This window comes from Hyperolius riggenbachi, chromosome 7 (assembly GCF_040937935.1).
Source record: "Hyperolius riggenbachi isolate aHypRig1 chromosome 7, aHypRig1.pri, whole genome shotgun sequence".
NCBI lineage: Eukaryota > Metazoa > Chordata > Amphibia > Anura > Hyperoliidae > Hyperolius > Hyperolius riggenbachi.
This window is the reverse complement of record NC_090652.1, coordinates 37,316,228-37,335,681: the sequence shown is the minus strand read 5'-3', so window position 1 is coordinate 37,335,681 and position 19,454 is coordinate 37,316,228. Positions and strand designations below refer to the sequence as shown.

At 51.0% G+C, this 19,454-nt stretch overlaps 1 protein-coding gene across 2 annotated transcripts in view; it reads right to left on the bottom strand.

The window, feature by feature from the left end:
- SETD1A (SET domain containing 1A, histone lysine methyltransferase) overlaps window positions 1-17,069 on the bottom strand; it is a 100,137-nt gene extending 83,068 nt beyond the window's left edge. Inside the window, exons 1-6 of one of the 2 annotated variants that reach the window (XM_068243923.1) lie at window positions 16,988-17,069; window positions 4,939-5,085; window positions 4,356-4,454; window positions 2,177-2,447; window positions 1,971-2,062; window positions 326-507 (exon numbers count right to left, since the gene is read on the bottom strand). In XM_068243923.1, coding sequence (XP_068100024.1) covers window positions 326-507; window positions 1,971-2,062; window positions 2,177-2,447; window positions 4,356-4,454; window positions 4,939-5,070 — 776 coding nt within the window. In that variant the 5' untranslated portion in view covers window positions 5,071-5,085; window positions 16,988-17,069. Of the gene's footprint in view, window positions 1-325; window positions 508-1,970; window positions 2,063-2,176; window positions 2,448-4,355; window positions 4,455-4,938; window positions 5,086-16,821; window positions 16,899-16,987 lie in introns of those variants that run through there. The other variant, XM_068243922.1, reaches the window with a different exon arrangement.
- Window positions 17,070-19,454: the final 2,385 nt, after the last annotated feature.

The following is a 19,454-nucleotide window of genomic DNA, read 5'->3' as shown; positions in this document are numbered from 1 at the left end:
CCAATTTATTTTCACCCAGTTTTAATTTCTTATTTGTTACATTTCCTTTACTTCTAATTAGTACTGCTGCAATGTCCATTTATAGGCATTTATCACTAGGGGGCAGTGTGAGACAATAACGGAGGACTTCTGCTTTTAGTTTCTATATTTTCTGCTAGTAGAGAGAGAGCAGAGCATTCTAAGAATTTACAGCACAGCAAGCTCTGCAGACTGAGGTAAAAAGCTGTGCACTTATCTCAAACAAGTTGTCTATGCTGAAGCTGCTAATGGTTAAACATAACCTGGGCTGATCCAATATTTTCATTTTAGGATGAGAATGAAGTACCTGCTTGAGTAGGCGGAGTCCTGAGAGTAGGGGGTGCCGGAACGCGGAGTGTAGGGAGTGCCCTGGGAGGAAGACATGGATGGGGTGTACTGGGTGTACTGGGATCCTGAATCTTGCGAGGATGGCGTCCCGTTTCCAGGAAGAAGGGAGCCATCACTGGATGAACGTCGCCGACTATCAACCTGCCGACACAAAGAACAACATGAGGTAACGACTTTGCACTTCCCTCTGTGTACTGACTACAATTACCAGCTTCTACAGAATTTTTCTTTTAAAAATTGTACAGTTCTACAACATTCAATATTATTCAATATCATCATAGATTACAGGGGACAAGGGTTCAGACAGGCATTACACCATAGCACAGGGACATTGTCAATGCAGTGGGAGTGGTTGGAAGGTGCATGGCTAGACGGGAAGGAGCTGTGGAGGGAGTTGCACAGACACCTGAAAGACATGAAAGGAGAGGAGCCCAGGGTAACCAAGAGGAGGTGCAGAGGGAGGAGCCCGAAGCTACCAATTAGGGCAGCCTTTCTCAACCTTTTTACCCCAGAGGAACCCTGCAAATAACTTTTGGATCTCAAGGAACCCCTGCAAACAATTTTTTGATCTCGAAGAACCCCTGCATTTATTTTGCAGGAGGCATGGTCTTTAAAAGTATGTGTAGCTTTTTATTTCACTACTCCCTATTACACTGTCACTCATTATACTGTCTCCTGAGCCCCCAATTTTTTTTTTTTTAAAGATTCTTTATTTATGAATTTTCACTAAGAACAGAACAAACAATAGGAAAAAAAATGCAGTTGGCATAACATCTTCAATCTCAAATTCACATTCTACAGAGTAAGTGAAGCACGAATAATAATAAAAGACATTTTAGCATGGAGGGCCAGGCTGCGGCACCCCTAATAACCAGTGCGGCTGTAATGTGGTGCTCCACTTTTAGAATCATCATAGAAGGAAAGATCATATTAGGCTTATAAGAAAAACGAGAAAGATTACTACTAGGTATCCATTTGGTTAAGTTAGATACTATCCATTCCGGACATTACATAATTGCACATAGCTGCCCCTATGTGCAGAAAGGTCTGGGCCTCTCATATAATGCTGAGCCCCCAATTTAGTGCTTCTTGTTACAGTACCACCTATTATAATGTGCTCTATTATACTTCCCCCACGATAGGGGAAAATGCCAAGGAACCCCTGCAGAGTCCTCAGGGAACCCTGGGATTCCAGGGAACCCTGGTTGAGAAAGCCTGAATTAGGGGATGCAGAGGGAGCAGCCCGGGGATACCATGAGGATATGCAACGGGGGCCACCAAGAGGGGATGCAGAGGGAGCAGTCTGGGGCCACCAAGGGAGAATGCAAGGAGAGGGGAGCAGGCATCTAGGAAGGATGCAGGGGGAGGAGCCCAAGAACCTAGAGGGAGTAAAAAGGAGAGGTGGTATACAGATGGATGAGCTCAGGCACCTACAGGAACTAAAAGAACAGGAAGACAATCAGTCTCCGTATAGTGAGCAGCTGTGAGAGGGAGCACAGACTGTGCAGCTACTCATGCAGTCTCTTCCAAGCTCTCTCTCTGGCTTAGGAGTGAATCTCATGACTAGGTGACCAGTGTTACAAGTCAGTCTGACTATAACTAACCTGTTCAGACAGAGCCCAAATCCCGGTGGGAACGGTCAGAGCGTTGTAAGAGCCGCTTACTATCAGTTCGTAGTACTTCTTCCGCTGCTGACCTGCAAATGACACCAGATATCCAGGTTACACAACGTTAGACGTACCACAGAGGGGGATCTGCTGCTGGGGAGACACACATGCATATAGTTTTGTACCGGCCCATGTATATTTACCTAGCAGATCGAGCTCTGCGTGGACAATGTTGCCCATCACTGAGGTGTTGTGGAGGTTATTGACGGTCTCCTTGGCAGAGCGAGAGCTGGAGAAGAGGACCTTGGCCAGCCCCAGGTGTTTGCGGGTTTCTGGGTGCAGCAGGATCTCCACCTCCTCTACACGCCCAAACTTGCGGCACATGTCGGCCAGGAAAGGCTCACGGATGTTGTCGTTGAGGTGGGCAAACGTGACCTCTTTCTGGGGGAGCTGTCCGACGTAAAACTTATCGTACTGAGGAGGAAAAGATGGAGGTGTTAAAGAACAACTCTGAGAGATTAGAAAAGCACCAACCAGTTTCCTCACCCCAACCTTGCAAGACCACTTTCAAAATGTATAAGAAAATAAAAAACTAAAAATTACTCACACATAGGAGAAAGAAAGTAGTAGGAAGAGTAAGAGTTAAAAGTTAAAAAAAAAAAATCCCTCCTGCTGTTTACATAAATATGACATTCTGCATGAGAAGCTGTTAGTGACAGACTTCTAGGGACGCTTTATTGCCTGCCGCGGGGGAGCAATTAATCATCCTTTTGATGCGGGAAAAAAAAAATTCCCTCTCCTTGAGCTGATGGTCGTTGGACCATCCCAATGACGTATGCAGCTCCCACAAGCATAGTAGCCGCTGTCATTTGCTTTCCTGCAGAGATGTAGAAACATCATAGTTGAAGGACTCCTCTCCAGTTTCAGACAGTCACGGCAGAGGCTTCCCACATCCTCCTCAACCCCATCACTGCTGGGACCCTCTTTTAGCCTGCGTCTGTGCGCCCCCTCATGGATGAGGCAGGGCTGTACTTACACATGCACACTATGGCTGCGCTTGTACACGGCAGGGAGTGCAGCCAGGAGAACATATCTAACAAGTTCTTGACAGAGATGTTCAGAGGGTCAGCACAAGGCAACTGTGGTCTGGAAGAGGATACAGGAAGCTTCTGGACTATTAAGAGGCTTCCCTCTACCTAGACGAGTATCTAACATTTTTTTTTTCCATCTCAAGTTAGGCAGTAATCACACTTGGCAAAACTCAGACCGTTTTCCTGTACCACGAAAACACAGTGGGAGCAATGTGTATTTTCCCACTGCAGGAAAAAAGAAAGTACCAGCAGTGCTACTTTTTAATCACACAGTGGCTAGTAAGGCCACATCTGGAATAAGGAATTCAGTTCTGGGCACCACATTACAAAACAGATATTGCAGTTTTAGAGCAGGTGCAAAGACGAGCAACAAAATTGATACGTGGGATGGAAGGTCTCGCTTACCAAGAAAGGTTAAATAAACTGGGTTTATTTAGTCAAGAGAAAAGACGCCTTAGAGGAGAACTAATTAACATGTATAAATACATCAGAGGGCAATATAATAGCTTGGCGGATGAGCTCTTTGTCCCTAGGCCTTCTCAAAGGACTAGAGGACATGATCTGCGCATGGAGGAAAAACGTTTTAGCCATTTATTTAGGAAAGGGTTCTTTACAGTAAGAGTGATTAAGATGTGAAATGCATTGCCACAGGAAGTGGTTATGGCAAACTCTATACCTGCATTTAAAGGGGGCTTAGGTGCTTTCCTTGCGTTGAAAGACATCCATGGCTACAATTACTAGGTTATGCCTAATGATGTTGATCCAGGGATTTTATCTGATTGCCATCTGTAGTCGGGAAGGAATTTTTCCCTTTTGGGGCTAATTGGACCATGCCTTGTGGGGTTTTTTTCGCCTTCCTCTGGATCAACAGGGATATGTGAGGGAGCAGGCTGGAGTTGTACTTTGTACTGGTTGAACTCGATGGACGTATGTCTTTTTTCAACCAAAATAACTATGTAACTATGTAATGCGTGCAGTTCCCTATTGCCGATGGTCAGCTGCACTCAGCTGACCGTCTGACAACATTGCAGAGTCATCGGCGAAAAAACACCATCATCCTGCTGTCAGAACTGCAAGGGGGCAGGGCACAGACTGACTTTCAGAGAAGACTGCAGCCTATAGCTGTGACAGTCCGTGGTGCACACCAATTCTTGATTAGGGACTCTAAAAAGGATATATTTGACGTTAGCTAATCAAGTTCTTCAGCTGAGCGCCTAATTGGGCTTTAATGGCCACCTGATGAGTTATTGTATCGAGCAGATTCTCGCCTATCCCGGCTTCAGCCACGTACCTTGAACTTGGGTACAGGAAGGGAAATTTCTCGTGGTTTACACCACATTCGTTGTGACCGAGGATCTCGCACATCTCCCAAGGGAAGAAAAGGCCCATCCTGGACAGGAGAGAGAAAACAGCTTCATCAACAACACAGCTAAACATTTCCCAACAAACCAACGCTGCAATAGGGATGGTGAGTGAAATGCCGCAATGTTCATGCTCTTTGGAAACCGACCAATCAAACGCACCAACTGCATTCTGGTTCATTTCCAAAGCTGCATCAATGTGAATGAAGTCAGCACAGCTACAGGTCGGGTCAGCAAGAGAAACGCATGCCAGATCCCGGCACAGCCATAGAGTGGGCTCAACTCTGGTACAACCAGAGGAAGACAAGCCAGGCACAACTAGAGGACAGACCCAGCCCTGGTACAACCAAAGAAATACTAGCAAACCCCAGGCATGGCCACAGGACAGGCCAAGCCCTAACACAAGAGAAATACATGCCAGATCCTGGCACAGCCATAGGATGGGCACAGGATGGTACAGCCAGAGGACAAGCAAGGCCTTGGCACAGCTAGGACTGGTTGAGGCCAGCTTACAGTGATGTTGAAGTGCACGCCGTCATATCGGTAAATCTTCTGACTGCTCCTCGTGGATGTAAGAGCCGGATCCAGCAGTAGCTTGTAGCTCCTCCACTGGAAGCCCCTGTGACTGTCGCCCTCAGGCTCCATCTGGGGACATCGGACCTGTAAGATAGAACAAGACCCTCAATGAGAAGACATGAAAATAGTGCAGCACCAGGTTATCTTCTCTCAATAACATGCCAGCATACGAGGCAGCACTGGAAATGCCCGGAATACTGAGGGGAGACTACAAGTCATAGCATGTCTCGCACCACAGCATTGAAAATACAGAGACAGATCTTCCTGACAGATCTCTAGGGGGCGGTAAAAATATCTTAGTCTTCAACTTCCATCGGGTGATTATCACGCTCTCTCTCTCTGCCTTTTTCTGGCTGAGAGGTCTCCTGGGTGTCTCTCAGTGTGTTCTGCTGTCCCAGCTGCCTCATGCTCTGTCTCAGGGGCGTGACTACAAGGGAGCAGCCCGTGACCTCAGGGGAACCCCAGAGCTTTAAGGGGCCCCAACTACGACTTCACTCCATCTGATAAAAGGACCCACCCTTCAGATCAGGTGTTTTGTGGCTATACTTGTTACGTGTGTGAAGATGACGATGGCCACACTTGTTCTATGACGCTTGTGAGATGGGCCCCCGGGCTGTGAGGGGTAGGTAAGGGAAGGGTGTGAACATCGGCTGGGGCCTATTGAAGTTTTGCTGGAGGGCCCCTTGATTTATAGTTAGACCCCTGCTCTGTCTATAATCCAGAAGTCTCCTGGGTGCCATATTGTGTGATCTCATACAGCCCAACAGACTTCTGGATATCTCCCCTTGTGAGATCTCATACTAACCCTAAGACTCTCCTTCCTGATGTCTAATCCTGAAACCCCTCTTCCTGACGCCTAACCTTAAGACCCCCTTCCCGAATGTCTAACCATAAAACCCCCCTTCCTGACGCCTAATCCTAAAACCCCCCTTCCTGACGTCTAGCCCTAAGACCCCCTTCCCGAGTGTCTAACCCTAAAACCCCCCTTCCTGACGCCTAACCCTAAAACCCTCCTTCCTGACGCCTAACCCCAAGACCCTTCTTCCTGACGCCTAACCCCAAGACCCTTCTTCCTGACGCCTAACCCCAAGACCCTTCTTCCTGACGCCTAACCCCAAGACCCTTCTTCCTGACGCCTAACCCCAAGACCCTTCTTCCTGGCGCCTAACCCCAAGACCCTTCTTCCTGGCGCCTAACCCCAAGACCCTTCTTCCTGGCGCCTAACCCCAAGACCCTTCTTCCTGGCGCCTAACCCCAAGACCCTTCTTCCTGGCGCCTAACCCCAAGACTCTTCTTTCTGACGCCTAACCCCAAGACCCTTCTTCCTGGCGCCTAACCCCAAGACCCTTCTTCCTGGCGCCTAACCCCAAGACTCTTCTTTCTGACGCCTAACCCCAAGACCCTTCTTCCTGGCGCCTAACCCCAAGACCCTTCTTCCTGGCGCCTAACCCCAAGACCCTTCTTCCTGGCGCCTAGCCCCAAGACCCTTCTTCCTGACGCCTAACCCCAAGACCCTTCTTCCTGGCACCTAACCCCAAGACTCTTCTTTCTGACGCCTAACCCCAAGACCCTTCTTCCTGACGCCTAACCCCAAGACCCTTCTTCCTGGCGCCTAACCCCAAGACCCTTCTTCCTGGCGCCTAGCCCCAAGACCCTTCTTCCTGGCGCCTAGCCCCAAGACCCTTCTTCCTGGCGCCTAGCCCCAAGACCCTTCTTCCTGGCGCCTAGCCCCAAGACCCTTCTTCCTGGCGCCTAACCCCAAGACCCTTCTTCCTGACGCCTAACCCCAAGACCCTTCTTCCTGACGCCTAACCCCAAGACCCTTCTTCCTGACGCCTAACCCCAAGACCCTTCTTCCTGACACCTAACCATAAGGCCATCCTTTCTGATGCCTAATCCTAAAATCCTGCTTCCTGACGCCTAACCCTAAAACCCTCATTCCTGACGCTTAACTCTAAGACCCTACTTCGTGACGCCTAACCCTAAGACCCACCTTCCTGACACCTAACCCTAAAACCCCCCCTTCCTGACGCCTAACCCTAAGACCCCCTTCCCAAATGCCTAACCCTAAGACCCTCCTTCCTGACGCCTAATCCTAAAATCCCCCTTCCTGATGCTTAATCCTAAAACCCCTCTTCCTGATGCCTAACCATAAGACCCTCCTTCCTGACACCTAATCCTAAAACCCTCCTTCCTGACACCTAACCCCAAGACCCTCCTTCCTGACGCCTAATCCTAACCCCCCCTCCCTTCCCCCCCCCATGCCTAATCCTAAAACCTAACTTCCCGATGCCTAATCCTAAAACCTCTTCCGCAAATAACATAAAAAATAAATAAAATTAAAAAAAAAGACGACGACATTTCTAAGAATAACACCTAACCCTAAAACCCTCCTTCCTGCTGCCTAATCCTAAAACCCTCCTTCCTGACGCCTAACCCTAAGACTCTTCTTCCTGACGTCTAATCCCAACACCCTCCTTCCTGACGCCTAATCCTAAAACCATCCTTCCTGACGCCTAACCCTAAAAACATCCTTTCTGACGCCTAATCCTAAGATCCTCCTTCCTGACGCCTAACCCTAAAACCCTCATTCCCAATGCTGGGCATACATGGGTTGATCCGGCGGCCGATCAGCCGCCGGATCGACCCCCGCCGCAACCCCATCGATTCCCGCTTGTCCCCGCCGGCGCTTCTTATCACACGCATAATGCTGGGCGTACACGGCGTCGAGGGGAGGATTATCAATCGAGCCATCAGGCTTGATTGATAATATCCGCCGTGTCCGATCACCGCGGGGATCGATTCCGGGCTCGATCCCCGCGGGCGGACAATAGTGGCGAAACGAGTGGGTGATAAGAAGCGCCGGCGGGGACGCGCGGGAATTGATCCGCGGGAATCGACCAGCCGGATCGACCTGTGTATGCCCAGCATAACGCTTCATTGTAAGATCCTCCTTCCTGACGCCTAATCCTGAATCCCCCCTTCCTCATGCCTAACCGTAAGACCCTCCTTCCTGACGCCTAATCCTGAATCCCCCCTTCCTCATGCCTAACCGTAAGACCCTCCTTCCTGACGCCTAATCCTGAATCCCCCCTTCCTCATGCCTAACCGTAAGACCCTCCTTCCTGACACCTAACCCTAATGCTAGGCATACAGGGCTAGATTGTTCTTATCAATCGAGCCGCTGATGGCTCAACTGATAATATCCAACCTGTCCGATCACCGCGCTGGATCGATTCTGCGCGAGCGGGGACGTGCCGGCATCGAGCCAGCAGCTCGATTCCGGCGCATAAACGCACCGTGTATGCCTAGCATAAGACCCTCCTTCCTAACACCTAATCCTAAAACCCTCCTTCCTGACACCTAACCCCAAGACCCGCCTTCCTGATGCCTAAAGGTGCGTACACACGCCGGACTGCCTCCCGCTGGGTGGGCGTGCCAACGACAGTCCGGCGTGTGTACGCACTGTCGGCGGACTGATACGGCTGCTTCTGAGCGATCCGCCGGTGCCTAATCCTAAGACCTCTTCCACAAATGACGTAAGCAAAAACAAAAAAAGACATTTCTAAGACAGTAAATTTCAAAACAATAATTCTTAAAACAAAAAATTTTGGCTGAACAGTTCCGGCACCTGCTATTTGTCGGGCACCAAAATGTCTGCTTTTGGTGCCCAATAGCTGATATTTTGCATTAGCGCATATGGGGTGCCCAAATAGTCCATTAGCCACATGTGCCCAAATGTCCTGCTTCCAGTAGGGACAATTCACAGGCAAGTAGGCAGTTTAGCTGACACTGTGTCAGAGGTCTGTGCACCATCCAGGTACTAGGTAATGCACAGTGGTTGCTATGTGGAAGGTAACCACAGCATGTGATAACCAGCGTATGGCTGCTGCCCGCTCAGATGTAAATGCAGCGGATGGACACCAACCCACTGCCCAGGTGCTTGCAGCTGTTTGTGAATATCGTTCTAGAGTCTGCTTGGACTGCATGAAACTACAGTCTGCTCTCCTAAGTGTCTTCCAGTGAGTAATCTCATGCTGTCCTTGCTGTCAGTGGAAAAGAGATGGTCAGTGAGATGTAAACCATTGCCAGTTAATACAGAACTGTGCAAATTGTCCATGCAAATGTACGCAGCTTGAACTTGGACCAATCCCACCATTGATTGGTCCACTTTCAAGCTGTTTAAATTTTCATTAAAAAAAAATATAGCAATACCCTGCATTATTTTAGAAATATTTGAATCCGGTTAAGGATCCCTACTCTGGACCAGAAGCTTTTGTGCATCTTTCAGAGTGGATAATCTCATGGCTGTCTATAGCCCAGAAAGTCTCTCACTGATCTCACTCTCTCCTGAATGTCTAGCCTTGCAGTCATCTAATTGTCACTGTGATCTCACATGCCCCTGATTGTCTCTAGCCCTGCAGTCACCTGGGTGTCTCACTATGTGATCTCACCTGACTGTCTCTAGCCCTGCGGTCACCTGGGTGTCTCACTGTATGATGCTCTCCTGACTGTCTCTAGCCTTGCAGTCACCTGGGTGTCTCACTGTATGATGCTCTCCTGACCGTCTCTAGCCTTGCAGTCACCTGGGTGTCTCACTGTATGATGCTCTCCTGACCGTCTCTAGCCTTGCAGTCACCTGGGTGTCACTGTGTGATCTCCCCTGACTGTCTCTAGCCTTGCAGTCACCTGGGTGTCTTACTGTGTGATCTCCCCTGACTGTCTCTAGCCTTGCAGTCACCTGGGTGTCTCACTGTGTGATGCTCTCCTGACTGTCTCTAGCCTTGCAGTCACCTGGGTGTCTCACTGTGTGATCTCCCCTGACTGTCTCTAGCCCTGCGGTCACCTGGGTGTCTCACTGTGTGATCTCCCCTGACTGTCTCTAGCCCTGCAGTCACCTGGGTGTCTCACTGTGTGATCTCCCCTGACTGTCTCTAGCCTTGCAGTCATCTGGGTGTCTCACTGTATGATCTCCCCTGACCGTCTCTAGCCTTGCAGTCACCTGGGTGTCTCACTGTATGATGCTCTCCTGACTGTCTCTAGCCTTGCAGTCACCTGGGTGTCTCACTGTGTGATGCTCTCCTGACTGTCTCTAGCCTTGCAGTCACCTGGGTGTCTCACTGTGTGATGCTCTCCTGACTGTCTCTAGCCTTGCAGTCACCTGGGTGTCTCACTGTGTGATGCTCCCCTGACTGTCTCTAGCCTTGCAGTCACCTGGGTGTCTCACTGTGTGATGCTCTCCTGACTGTCTCTAGCCTTGCAGTCACCTGGGTGTCTCACTGTGTGATCTCCCCTGACTGTCTCTAGCCTTGCAGTCACCTGGGTGTCACTGTGTGATCTCCCCTGACTGTCTCTAGCCTTGCAGTCACCTGGGTGTCTCACTGTGTGATCTCCCCTGACTGTCTCTAGCCCTGCGGTCACCTGGGTGTCTCACTGTATGATCTCCCCTGACCGTCTCTAGCCTTGCAGTCACCTGGGTGTCTCACTGTATGATGCTCTCCTGACTGTCTCTAGCCTTGCAGTCACCTGGGTGTCTCACTGTATGATGCTCCCCTGACGGTCTCTAGCCCTGCGGTCACCTGGGTGTCTCACTGTGTGATCTCCCCTGACTGTCTCTAGCCCTGCGGTCACCTGGGTGTCTCACTGTATGATGCTCCCCTGACTGTCTCTAACCCTGCGGTCACCTGGGTGTCTCACTGTATGATGCTCCCCTGACTGTCTCTAGCCTTGCAGTCACCTGGGTGTCACTGTGTGATCTCCCCTGACTGTCTCTAGCCTTGCAGTCACCTGGGTGTCACTGTGTGATCTGACACTCTCCTGTCTCTAGCCTTGCAGTCACCTGGGTGTCTCAGTGTGTGATGCTCTCCTGACTGTCTCTAGCCCTGCAGTCTTCTGGGTGTCTCAGTGTATGATGTTCCCCTGACTGTCTCTAGCCTTGCAGTCACCTGGGTGTCTCACTGTGTGATCTCCCCTGACTGTCTCTAGCCTTGCAGTCACCTGGGTGTCACTGTATGATCTCCCCTGACTGTCTCTAGCCTTGCAGTCACCTGGGTGTCTCACTGTATGATGCTCTCCTGACCGTCTCTAGCCCTGCGGTCACCTGGGTGTCTCAGTGTGTGATCTCCCCTGACTGTCTCTAGCCTTGCAGTCACCTGGGTGTCTCACTGTGTGATCTCCCCTGACAGTCTCTAGCCTTGCAGTCATCTGGGTGTCTCACTGTGTGATCTCCCCTGACTGTCTCTAGCCTTGCAGTCACCTGGGTGTCTCACTGTATGATGCTCTCCTGACTGTCTCTAGCCTTGCAGTCACCTGGGTGTCTCACTGTATGATGCTCTCCTGACTGTCTCTAGCCTTGCAGTCATCTGGGTGTCTCACTGTGTGATCTCCCCTGACTGTCTCTAGCCCTGCAGTCACCTGGGTGTCTCACTGTGTGATCTCCCCTGACTGTCTCTAGCCCTGCAGTCACCTGGGTGTCTCAGTGTGTGATGCTCTCCTGACGGTCTCTAGCCTTGCAGTCACCTGGGTGTCTCACTGTGTGATCTCCCCTGACTGTCTCTAGCCCTGCGGTCACCTGGGTGTCTCACTGTATGATGCTCCCCTGACTGTCTCTAGCCTTGCAGTCACCTGGGTGTCTCACTGTGTGATGCTCTCCTGACGGTCTCTAGCTTTGCAGTCATCTGGGTGTCTCACTGTGTGATCTCCCCTGACTGTCTCTAGCCTTGCAGTCACCTGGGTGTCACTGTGTGATCTCCCCTGACTGTCTCTAGCCTTGCAGTCACCTGGGTGTCTCACTGTGTGATGCTCTCCTGACTGTCTCTAGCCCTGCAGTCTTCTGGGTGTCTCAGTGTGTGATGCTCTCCTGACGGTCTCTAGCCCTGCAGTCACCTGGGTGTCTCACTGTATGATCTCCCCTGACTGTCTCTAGCCTTACAGTCACCTGGGTGTCTCAGTGTGTGATGCTCTCCTGACTGTCTCTATCCCTGCAGTCACCTGGGTGTCACTGTGTGATCTGACACTCTCCTGTCTCTAGCCTTGCAGTTACCTGGGTGTCTCACTGTGTGATCTCCCCTGACTGTCTCTAGCCTTGCAGTCACCTGGGTGTCACTGTGTGATCTCCCCTGACTGTCTCTAGCCTTGCAGTCACCTGGGTGTCTCACTGTATGATGCTCTCCTGACCGTCTCTAGCCCTGCGGTCACCTGGGTGTCTCAGTGTGTGATCTCCCCTGACTGTCTCTAGCCTTGCAGTCACCTGGGTGTCTCACTGTGTGATCTCCCCTGACGGTCTCTAGCCTTGCAGTCACCTGGGTGTCTCACTGTGTGATCTCCCCTGACTGTCTCTAGCCTTGCAGTCACCTGGGTGTCTCACTGTATGATGCTCTCCTGACTGTCTCTAGCCTTGCAGTCACCTGGGTGTCTCACTGTATGATGCTCTCCTGACTGTCTCTAGCCTTGCAGTCATCTGGGTGTCTCACTGTGTGATCTCCCCTGACTGTCTCTAGCCCTGCAGTCACCTGGGTGTCTCACTGTGTGATCTCCCCTGACTGTCTCTAGCCCTGCAGTCACCTGGGTGTCTGTGTGTGATGCTCTCCTGACGGTCTCTAGCCTTGCAGTCACCTGGGTGTCTCACTGTGTGATCTCCCCTGACTGTCTCTAGCCCTGCGGTCACCTGGGTGTCTCACTGTATGATGCTCCCCTGACTGTCTCTAGCCTTGCAGTCACCTGGGTGTCTCACTGTGTGATGCTCTCCTGACGGTCTCTAGCTTTGCAGTCATCTGGGTGTCTCACTGTGTGATCTCCCCTGACTGTCTCTAGCCTTGCAGTCACCTGGGTGTCACTGTGTGATCTCCCCTGACTGTCTCTAGCCTTGCAGTCACCTGGGTGTCTCACTGTGTGATGCTCTCCTGACTGTCTCTAGCCCTGCAGTCTTCTGGGTGTCTCAGTGTGTGATGCTCTCCTGACGGTCTCTAGCCCTGCAGTCACCTGGGTGTCTCACTGTATGATCTCCCCTGACTGTCTCTAGCCTTACAGTCACCTGGGTGTCTCAGTGTGTGATGCTCTCCTGACTGTCTCTATCCCTGCAGTCACCTGGGTGTCACTGTGTGATCTGACACTCTCCTGTCTCTAGCCTTGCAGTTACCTGGGTGTCTCACTGTGTGATCTCCCCTGACTGTCTCTAGCCTTGCAGTCACCTGGGTGTCTCACTGTGTGTCTCACTGTGTGATGCTCTCATGACTGTCTCTAGCCTTGCAGTCACCTGGGTGTCTCAGTGTGTGATGCTCTCCTGACGGTCTCTAGCCCTGCAGTCTTCTGGGTGTCTCAGTGTGTGATGCTCTCCTGACGGTCTCTAGCCCTGCAGTCACCTGGGTGTCACTGTGTGATCTGACAATCTCCCGTCTCTAGCCTTTTAGCTGCAGTCTCCTGGGTGTTTCACTGTGTGATACTCTCCTAAAGTCAATAGTTCAGCAGTCTCATGGGTATCTCCAACTAAACTATCCTGGATGTCTCTTATTGTGCAACTCTTCTAGACCAACAGTCTCCTGGATGTCTCATTGTATGAGGTCATGCTGAATTGGCCGTCTGTGGCTCAGCAGCCACCTGGGAATCTCACTGTGTGACCTTATGTTCTCCTGAAGTCAATGCGGTCTCCTGGGTAAATTTCACTGTGTTATGTTGCTGCCCAAAGTCAAGCAGTCTCCTGGGTGTCTCTTTGTGCTATGCCATGCTCTCTCGAAGTCAATAATTCAGTAGCATCTTGGGTATCTCATTATGTGATCTCTTTCTGCTCAGAATCTAGCAGTCTCCTGGGTATCTCTCATTTTGTGATCTCATGATCTCCTAGATGTCTATGTGTCATGTCACGCTGTATTGGCTGTCTCTAGACCAGCAGCCTCCTTGGTGCCTCTTATTGTGTGATCTCAGGCTGTAGTGACTGTCTCTAGCCCAGGAGCCTCCTTGGTGCCTCTCATTGTGTGATCTCAGGCTGTAGTGACTGTCTCTAGCCCAGCAGCCTCCTGGGTGTCCCTCATTGTGTGATCTCATGCTGTAGTGGCTGTCTCTAGCCCAGCAGCCTCCTGGGTGTCTCTTATTGTGTGATCTCAGGCTGTACTGACTGTCTCTAGCCCAGCAGCCTCCTGGGTGTCTCTTATTGTGTGATCTCAGGCTGTACTGACTGTCTCTAGCCCAGCAGCCTCCTGTGTGTCCCTTATTGTGTGATCTCAGGCTGTAGTGACTGTCTCTAGCCCAGCAGCCTCCTGGGTGTCACTCATTGTGTGATCTCAGGCTGTAGTGACTGTCTCTAGCCCAGCAGCCTCCTGGGTGTCTCTTATTGTGTGATCTCAGGCTGTAGTGACTGTCTCTAGCCCAGCAGCCTCCTGGGTGTCCCTCATTGTGTGATCTCATGCTGTAGTGACTGTCTCTAGCCCAGCAGCCTACTGGGTGTCTCTTATTGTGTGATCTCATGCTGTAGTGACTGTCTCTAGCCCAGCAGCCTCCTGTGTGTCCCTTATTGTGTGATCTCAGGCTATAGTGACTGTCTCTAGCCCAGGAGCCTCCTGGGTGTCACTCATTGTGTGATCTCAGGCTATAGTGACTGTCTCTAGCCCATGAGCCTCCTGGGTGTCTCTTATTGTGTGATCTCAGGCTACAGTGACTGTCTCTAGCCCAGCAGCCTCCTGGGTGTCACTCATTGTGTGATCTCAGGCTGTAGTGACTGTCTCTAGCCCAGCAGCCTCCTGGGTGTCACTCATTGTGTGATCTCAGGCTGTAGTGACTGTCTCTAGCCCAGCAGCCTCCTGGGTGTCACTCATTGTGTGATCTCATGCTGTAGTGACTGTCTCTAGACCAGCAGCCTCCTGGGTGTCCCTCATTGTGTGATCTCAGGTTATAGTGACTGTCTCTAGCCCAGGAGCCTCCTGGGTGTCTCTTATTGTGTGATCTCAGGCTACAGTGACTGTCTCTTGCCCAGCAGCCTCCTGGGTGTCTCATTGTGTGATCTCATGCTGTAGTGACTGTCTCTAGCCCAGCAGCCTCCTGTGTGTCTCTTATTGTGTGATCTCAGGCTGTAGTGACTGTCTCTAGCCCAGCAGCCTCCTGGGTGTCTCTCATTGTGTGATCTCAGGCTGTAGTGACTGTCTCTAGCCCAGCAGCCTCCAGGGTGTCCCTTATTGTGTGATCTCAGGCTGTAGTGACTGTCTCTAGCCCAGCAGCCTCCTGGGTGTCTCTTATTGTGTGATCTCAGGCTGTAGTGACTGTCTCTAGCCCAGCAGCCTCCTGGGTGTCTCTTATTGTGTGATCTCAGGCTGTAGTTACTGTCTCTAGCCCAGCAGCCCCCTGGGTGTCTCATTGTGTGATCTCATGCTGTAGTGACTGTCTCTAGCCCAGCAGCCTCCTGGGTGTCTCTCATTGTGTGATCTCAGGCTGTAGTGACTGTCTCTAGCCCAGCAGCCTCCTGGGTGTCTCTTATTTTGTGATCTCAGGCTGTAGTGACTGTCTCTAGCCCAGCAGCCTCCTGGGTGTCTCTTATTGTGTGATCTCAGGCTGTAGTGACTGTCTCTAGCCCAGCAGCCTCCTGGGTGTCTCTTATTGTGTGATCTCAGGCTGTAGTGACTGTCTCTAGCCCAGCAGCCTCCTGGGTGTCCCTCATTGTGTGATCTTATGCTGTAGTGACTGTCTCTAGCCCAGCAGCCTCCTGGGTGTCTCTTATTGTGTGATCTCATGCTGTAGTGACTGTCTCTAGTCCAGCAGCCTCCTGTGTGTCCCTTATTGTGTGATTTCAGGCTGTAGTGACTGTCTCTAGCCCAGCAGCCTCCTGGGTGTCACTCATTGTGTGATCTCATGCTGTAGTGACTGTCTCTAGCCCAGCAGCCTCCTGGGTGTCCCTTATTGTGTGATCTCAGGCTATAGTGACTGTCTCTAGACCAGCAGCCTCCTGGGTGTCCCTCATTGTGTGATCTCAGGTTATAGTGACTGTCTCTAGCCCAGGAGCCTCCTGGGTGTCCCTCATTGTGTGATCTCAGGTTATAGTGACTGTCTCTAGCCCAGGAGCCTCCTGGGTGTCTCTTATTGTGTGATCTCAGGCTACAGTGACTGTCTCTTGCCCAGCAGCCTCCTGGGTGTCTCTCATTGTGTGATCTCAGGCTGTAGTGACTGTCTCTAGCCCAGCAGCCTCCTGGGCGTCTCTTATTGTGTGATCTCAGGCTGTAGTGACTGTCTCTAGCCCAGCAGCCTCCTGGGTGTCTCTTATTGTGTGATCTCAGGCTGTAGTGACTGTCTCCAGCCCAGCAGCCTCCTGGGTGTCTCTTATTGTGTGATCTCAGGCTGTAGTGACTGTCTCCAGCCCAGCAGCCTCCTGGGTGTCTCTCATTGTGTGATCTCAGGCTGTAGTGACTGTCTCTAGCCCAGCAGCCTCCTGGGTGTCTCTTATTGTGTGATCTCATGCTATAGCGACTGTCTCTAGCCCAGCAGCCTCCTGTGTGTCTCTTATTGTGTGATCTCAGGCTGTAGTGACTGTCTCCAGCCCAGCAGCCTCCTGGGTGTCTCTTATTGTGTGATCTCAGGCTGTAGTGACTGTCTCCAGCCCAGCAGCCTCCTGGGTGTCTCTCATTGTGTGATCTCAGGCTGTAGTGACTGTCTCCAGCCCAGCAGCCTCCTGTGTGTCTCTTATTGTGTGATCCCAGGCTATAGTGACTGTCTCTAGCCCAGCAGCCTCCTGGGTGTCCCTCATTGTGTGATCTCGGGCTCTGCTGGCTTAGTATAGGTCAGCAGTCTCTGATGGGCCTCTCTTTCCCTTAGCGATGTCTCTCTTGCGACTCTGCCACTCACCCAGCCGTCACTCTGCTCTCCCGGCTGTCTCTCGCTGTCCCTTCCCCTCTCAGTCACCCGGTAAAGCCGTTTGACGTTTCCGAGACGCACTTTCGCCACGCCCCGGCCCCTCCCCCGCGCCAGGCCCCGCCTTTTTCGGTATAATTAGCTTCCCGTTCAGTCTCACCTTCTCACGCCCGCTAGAGTGCTTTTCCGCTGCTCCGGCCCGTCCGGGAATATTTATTCCCCCATCCACCTTCGTGACGAATCTACGCCCCTCCGGATAGATTTACCTACTCAGCTTTCCCACGTTGCACTTTCGACACATCCAAAGAAAAAAAATAGTTTTCCGCCGTGAACTTGGCTGTCGGCTTTCCCGTGCGGAAGGTGGGTACAAGAAAGCTCCAGCGGCGATGGCAATTTTTTTTTTCTTGCGAGTGTACCGATTTCAGTTTGTAGCGAATCTGCGGCAACATCCACCGGCCTCATAATGTAGTCAGACAAGGAGGGAGGAAAGGCGGGCTGACACCATAGAGACAAGAGTAGGCGGGGAAGGCTTGCCCCTCCTGCTCTGTTTCTCTATGGTAGATGACAGAGAGCTTGTCTTTTTTTTTTTTCTCCCGAGAAAAACTTTATTTTCAGTAGGTCAAACAACATTTTTTTCCTCATTGTTATTAGACAGACTTGGATTTTGTAACCTTTTACAAAACATCTGATTACACATATTACATTTCATCATGTCAGGTTAAACCTTAGTGGCAAAATGTTAAACTATTTTAAACGTACAGCTGAAGTGAGAGGGTTATGGAGGCTGCCATATGTATTTCCTTTTAAACAATACCAGTTGCCTGGCAGCACGGCTGATCTATTTGGCTGCAGTAGTGTCTTAATAACACCAGAAACAAGCATGCCGCTAGTCTTTTCAGATCTGAGAATAATGTCAGAAACATCTGATGTGCTGCATGCTTGTTCAGGGTCTATGGCTAAAAGTATTACAGGCAGAGGATCAGCAGGGCTGCCAGGCAACCGGTATTGCTTAAAAGTAAATACTACAGCCTCTATATCCCTCTCGCTAGTTGGCATAACTGCAATTCATGGGTCCCCCTAGAAAAATTTGATGTGGCCCCCAATGGTCACACTAGGGTTGCCAGGTCGGCTGATGGAGAAAACCGGACAGGGGGTGGAGTTAGGGGTGGAGTTAGGGGCGGAGTCAGAAGCGCACTTTTATGTAGAGTGGGGCTAAGCAATGGGCTTTTTTTAAAAAAAATTTATAGTATTTATATCGCACTGACATCTTCTGCAGCACATTACAGAGTACATAGCCATGTCACTAACTGTCCTCACCAGTAGTACTGGTCCAGTGCACATAAGAGACAGTTTTTCACCAGTAACTGCACATAAGAGACAGCTTTTCACCAGTAAATGCACATTATAAGAGACACCTTTTCGCCAGTAAATGCACATAATAAGAGACAGCTTTTCCCCAGTAAATGCACAAGAGACAGCTTTTCACCAGTAAATGCACATAAGACACAGCTTTTCACCAGTAAATGCACAAAAGAGACAGCTTTTCACCAGTAAATGCACAAAAGAGACAGCTTTTCACCACTAAATGCACATAATGACAAACAGCCAGTGTTCCCAGTATATGTAGCCAGGGATATATGTGCCCAGTATATGTAGCCAGGGGGTATATATGTCCCAGTATATGTAGGCAGGGGTGTAAATGTCCCAGTATACGTAGGCAGGGGTATATATGTCCCAGTATATGTAGCCAGGGGGTATATGTGCCCAGAATAGGTAGCCAGGGGCTATATGTGCCCAGAATAGGTAGCCAGGGGCTATATGTGCCCAGAATAGGTAGCCAGGGGCTATATGTGCCCAGAATAGGTAGCCAGGGGCTATATGTGCCCAGAATAGGTAGCCAGGGGCTATATGTGCCCGGAATAGGTAGCCAGGGGCTATATGTGCCCGGAATAGGTAGCCAGGGGCTATATGTGCCCGGAATAGGTAGCCAGGGGCTATATGTGCCCGGAATAGGTAGCCAGGGGCTATATGTGCCCGGAATAGGTAGCCAGGGGGTATATGTGCCCGGAATAGGTAGCCAGGGGGTATATGTGCCCGGAATAGGTAGCCAGGGGGTATATGTGCCCGGAATAGGTAGCCAGGGGGTATATGTGCCCGGAATAGGTAGCCAGGGGGTATATGTGCCCGGAATAGGTAGCCAGGGGGTATATGTGCCCGGAATAGGTAGCCAGGGGGTATATGTGCCCGGAATAGGTAGCCAGGGGGTATATGTGCCCGGAATAGGTAGCCAGGGGGTATATGTGCCCGGAATAGGTAGCCAGGGGGTATATGTGCCCGGAATAGGTAGCCAGGGGGTATATGTGCCCGGAATAGGTAGCCAGGGGCTATATGTGCCCGGAATAGGTAGCCAGGGGCTATATGTGCCCAGAATAGGTAGCCAGGGGCTATATGTGCCCAGAATAGGTAGCCAGGGGGTATATGTGCCCAGAATAGGTAGCCAGGGGCTATATGTGCCCAGAATAGGTAGCCAGGGGCTATATGTGCCCAGAATAGGTAGCCAGGGGGTATATGTGCCCGGAATAGGTAGCCAGGGGCTATATGTGCCCAGAATAGGTAGCCAGGGGCGG